The sequence below is a fragment of the Tigriopus californicus genome, chromosome 7, assembly GCF_007210705.1.
Source record: "Tigriopus californicus strain San Diego chromosome 7, Tcal_SD_v2.1, whole genome shotgun sequence".
NCBI lineage: Eukaryota > Metazoa > Arthropoda > Copepoda > Harpacticoida > Harpacticidae > Tigriopus > Tigriopus californicus.
The window spans coordinates 11,335,243-11,340,348 of record NC_081446.1 but is presented as its reverse complement, the minus strand read 5'-3'; the positions used below and the strand labels follow the sequence as shown (position 1 = coordinate 11,340,348).

The window sequence follows — 5,106 nt, the reverse complement described above, 5'->3', positions numbered from 1 at the left end:
CCACACGTCCCTGGAGGGATCCAATTCAAGGTGAATACAATTGTTGTTGTAGTAGGGGTTATTATTCTTGCCGCTACCCAAGAATGTACTTAGAGGTCCTCTTGTATCTGTCTCAACAAGGCGTTTTGAAGAGGGTGTCGGGTTCTGGGGCATCACACAAAAGAACCTGACGGAGGAGCATTTTGGGGACGCATATTCTCGAAGCTCCTCTTCCGTGGTCCATTGTCCCACAAGGGACTGATGTACGAGTGCAGCTTCTCTGTGGAAATCGGGAATTTGCCCACATGACTAAGCTTCCTAACCCGGTCTCTTGGAGAGTGAATAATGTATTTCGAATTGGTTGTCAATCCAGATCCATTCATGTTATCGATTCTCACTGAAGTCTCGGGGCAAATCGATTCCTAAAGAAGAGAAAAGGGAGAAAGTAAAAAAAAGAGGAGCTTCAGCATGCATTAAGAGCTCTGGGCGATTTGAGAGTGTAGGATCAGCAGACCTGGATGGGTGGAAGGGCGCTGGCTTCGCAATCCGTGGGATCATATGCATGTTTGAATCCATGATTGGACTCAAATATAAGATTGCGACTTGCTCCTCCTTTCAGTCGCTTTGGGCACATTTCGATCAAATTCAACCATTTCAAAATGAGCAGCAAGATCAAGGTTAGCAACAGTGTTGAAATGAGTAGGGCCCTGGAATGGAAAAAAAAGTGTTAACTTTTGAATGAAACAAAATATACTAGAAGTGTCTCCACTTTAAAGCTATTGTCCCATGGTAAATTTTAGATCAGTTTAGCAACTTCTCTTTTCTGATTAATTATAGGGCACATATTTTTAAGAGACTCGTGGTAAATTGGTACTTTGAAAACTGCATAATGGAGACTCGGGCTAAAATCAAATTTGATTCGAGAATGAATATTTAGAGTGCGTTCTAAGAAGAGCACTATTAGATTTCAATGCAATGGTTTTGCAACCCCAATCAAATCATTATTTTGTATGCATTGATGAGGGGTGGAGGGGGAAATTCTTTCACGGATTAAATCGTGCTCATAAATTAGTCTCTATCTACTTGATCTTCTCCGATCATTGCTTCAATTAGCTAAATGCGTTATTATTATATTACACAGAATGTTACTTATAGAACATGCTATCGAATCAGGTTTTCATAAATAACCTTTATAATCGCTGTAAAGCTATAAGTCATTGCGAAGTGCAGTGATAAAGGACCGGCTTTTCACTGATCTACCTCGGGTTCAATCCTGGTCACAAATTAGAGAATGGTTAACATTTTTCCCTTGGTTTTAAATCAATCACCAGCTTTGCACAACTTGTTGCCCTGTTTTCTTCGACCGTTTTATACATTAGATGACTCAATGTTAAGTTTGAAACATGGCCTTGAAATGAAACGAGAATTTCCCTACTAGGGATACCCATCGTCAAATCGCAAAATAGGGATGACAATGAGACGGTGCATATATTAAAAAGAACAACATACTGGAAGATCTTCTCCGTCGCTGTCTTCATTCATTTACTTACTATATTATCATCAGTCATCCCATTTAACAGAATTTTTATGAACACATTACTAGACAAGTTTTTAGAAATGACCTTTAGTTTCTGTCTTCCTTCATTCATTCATAAATTCTTTTCTCAACGTAATGTTGAGCTTGCCTTGATGACGCAAAAAGAAGTTACTCTAGTTTATTCAGCACAAAAAAATGAATTGCCAATGAGACAACAACGTCAGAGTCCCATACAAAATATCAGCGAATCCTGCCATGAATTGTACGTACATTATTTAGGAATCGAGGCATTAGAGAACACTGTCTCCATAGTTTTATAGTTTTACAAATTCAAGTTAAGGGATCAATTAGACTATTAACTTTGATTAAATAGACTCTGGATCATACATTCGGGGTTCAGGGTTTGTTTTAAAGTCGGTTGGTCTTGTGAAACGTCAACCGTTAATGTTTAGGTTTGATAATCTTGAAATAACTCCTTTTTTTTGGTGCCATATAATGCTGGCAAAATAATGCATTCTCAACAACATTTGGGTTTGGCTTAAAATAAAGTTGTATTCCACGCACAATGATCCATCAAAGAATTGAGGCTCAAGTTGTCAAAACGTGTGAAAACATGGTTTTTGTCAATCCTGATGGCAGGGGTTTCTCTCGACTGACATGAAATGGTATTGTTCCAGCTTTTTTTCCGGAAATTTGATGTGCCTTTTTTTCAAGATTGAAGAATTTCACCTCACCCGAGAATCTTGGGGCTTGTGAGACTACAATCAATGTCCTGTCCTTGTCCAGAGATGAGTGTGTCTGATTCGTGTCCAAAGCCATGGTTCTCTTGAAATGGGGCTCATTCTGGTCAAATCCCGGATTTGATCCCCGTCACTTCGAAACCTAAGATGAAAGTCTCTTTTTGGTCCTCGAATACCAGGCCCAAAACTCAATTACAGATCGCAAGGAGATCACAAGTCGGGTCTATATTCCGATCGATGGCCAGAATGAGCACCATTGCTAATAACGGCGCCAACACGCTCATGTTGAATGATCTTATATCGTCTGGCAGCGCGAGCAGTCTGATTGTTGGAAGCGTTGGAAAATGAATTGGACGAGGCCACTTTCGCCAAGATATTCTTGGACCAGCCAGTCTTGTCAACACTGGGGCTTTGGGCTTGACTTTGTCGTGGAGCCAGATCCACTTTAGATGGAACAGATTCTGGATTCTCGCCGGGTGATGATGGTGTTGAGTGCTCTCTTTGTGGAGGCATTTTTAACGCATGAGGATTTGTGGAGGGACGTCAGTGTAATGAAAATTGAGACCTACGCTTCTTAAAGGCAAGAGAAGTATGGAATGGAAATGACTTTACAGGGTGGTCATAATTTCTGAAAGGGACTGGAAACGAAATTATTCGGCGCCATATGCAAGGTTTAAAGATACCCTGTTCGAATGTGAGCATGAAAACCAAGGCTTTCTTCTCATGCCCTAGCATAGCAATAGTAAAACCAACTCACTTCAGCGGGGGCCTTTGAAGGTATGATATTTGGAACAAGGCTACCTGGTCCAAGTCAAATCTAGGTCACTCAATTCGTCAAGGCTAGAAAATGGGAACGTGCTGTTCTTGGAGAATTACACATGAGGTCGACGGATAAAATAGGCTCACGAATGGAACATAATATTCAATACGTTTTGCTGAATTTGATAATAAGGAGCAAAACATGGTTGTCATTGAGACCCGGTTGAGTTAACCCTGTCGGCAAAAAGGCTTGGCAGTACACGTTCATATCCACGCGGACGAAGCTCATGACTAAGGCCGGCCAAAAGTTACATTTTGCAAATTTTGTAAAAAAAACTTCCATATCCCAGAATGTTCTGCAAATTAATTGCATCTGCAAACTCAGTATTAATTGCTAACATTTTTTGGGAAAATCTTGATTTTGAAGTTTGCCTGAAAAAGCTTTTTGATATGAAAGTATGTGAAAAACAAAATAGGTTTCACATATATTACTAAGCGCCGGAAAATTTATTTTATTTGCACATTTTTGTGCAAATTCAGGTGAATTTTTACGCAAATTTGTTGTCAATAAAAACCAAAGCTTGCTTTGATCCATCGAAAAAATACCAAAATGGCATCAAATATGGTTTTATGATGGTTCCTGACTTTATAAAAGGGCTAAAAGATAAGGAGAAATTCGCAATTCAGGGACAATAATACTTCATTCCGTTCCTCTACTTATTAATGGGTAACGATGATGTCTTTTAAAGTCTCCTTGAAATGCTGTTCGCTAAACTTTTATCGTTTGACACATGTACAGTATTTCAGTTCCGAGACAATGGGAAAAGTTGTCAACAGAGAGGGTACCTCCCCTTCTTTGTGAGAAATTGAATTTGAAAGTCCCAAGAGACAGCACATGAATGCAAGTTGTTTGAGAGAGCTCCCATCAACGATGAAGACTTGGAGGGGAATTTCGATGAGCCAAATGATGTCCTGGTCTACATCCAACGCCCTCCTAACATGTTTCCTTTTGGCCTCATTTCATATGATGTTACTATTTAGCTTGGGTTGCATAATAAGTTTATTTACTAAGCCCATTTAGAATTTAGAATTCTTGGGAAATGGTAAATTCAGCCATGAGGAGTTCTCTTTAACGAAAGGGCTGAACGACACTGTTAGAGGGCGTCGAAAAATGTGTTGCATTGTAAGGATAAGAGCATGGTTTAGTTGACCGGTGAACAAAGGTGAAAATGGAAAAGTGCCTTTTCCCGAGGAACAAACCATAATGCATTGTAGAAGAAACCTAATCAAAAATCACGAAAATTGAATTTTGATCTAGCTATTTCACTTGATATTTGTTTTTAGCGATCGCTTAGGATTTTCTTTACGTAAAAATCCATTATGTATCTTGCCTTCGAAAATGTAACATTTGGCTATTGAACTTCGCCGTTATTTTGTGAAACTTTTGCAAAAACAAAACAGTATGTTATCCTTTGAATGACTCAATGAAACAAGCTTGACAACCAACGATTCCACTTCTTGAGAACATCTTATATAACTACATGTATCGTAGTTGTCAACAAAAGAAATAGTATTTCTTCTACTTGATCAAAAAATATGTCAGGTTTATAAGACTTTTATTCAGCATTTTAATTAAAACTTGAAAACTTGAGCAACTTTCATTGCAAAATATTCACCTTAGGTGGTAGTCAAATCTTTGTTAAGAACGAAAGCCTGACCGCAAAGATTTGCGGTTACCATCTAATCCTAGGCTTTTCTCTACTGAATCTTGGTTTCAACGTCATACTCTTTTATCGATAAAAGTGAAAAGTGTTCTTGTCCGTGTGGGAGTATTGAATTAAAACCATCCAAAGCACTAGTCAAGGAACACCACCTCTGGAATGGATATCCGACCGATAGTGTATCTTTTTAAAGTCTGGAAAGAAGACAGGAAGAATTTTGAACATCCTTCCACAAGAAATTTCCACACGATGAAATGTAATTGTTGCTTTATATTGCTAGATGAGATGATTGTGACATTACATAAATAAAATGGATATAAGCCAATTGCTTAATGGGAAACACTGATATAACAACGTATTTTATAACAGA

The 5,106-nt window shown here is 38.5% G+C and overlaps 1 protein-coding gene across 2 annotated transcripts; it reads right to left on the bottom strand.

The window, feature by feature from the left end:
- Positions 1-135: 135 nt before the first annotated feature.
- On the bottom strand, positions 136-2,934 carry LOC131883805 (uncharacterized). 2 transcript variants are annotated; one of them, XM_059231378.1, is made up of 4 exons: positions 2,511-2,934; positions 2,251-2,341; positions 494-686; positions 136-401 (listed from the first exon to the last, which is right to left on the bottom strand). In XM_059231378.1, the coding sequence occupies exons 1-4, from the start codon at positions 2,767-2,769 to the stop codon at positions 153-155; spliced, it is 792 nt and encodes a 263-aa protein (XP_059087361.1). In that variant the 5' UTR covers positions 2,770-2,934; the 3' UTR covers positions 136-152. The 2 variants fall into 2 exon arrangements, with proteins under 2 accessions (XP_059087361.1, XP_059087362.1); XM_059231379.1 differs by having other exon boundaries at positions 2,251-2,314.
- Between the last annotated feature and the right edge of the window lie 2,172 nt (positions 2,935-5,106).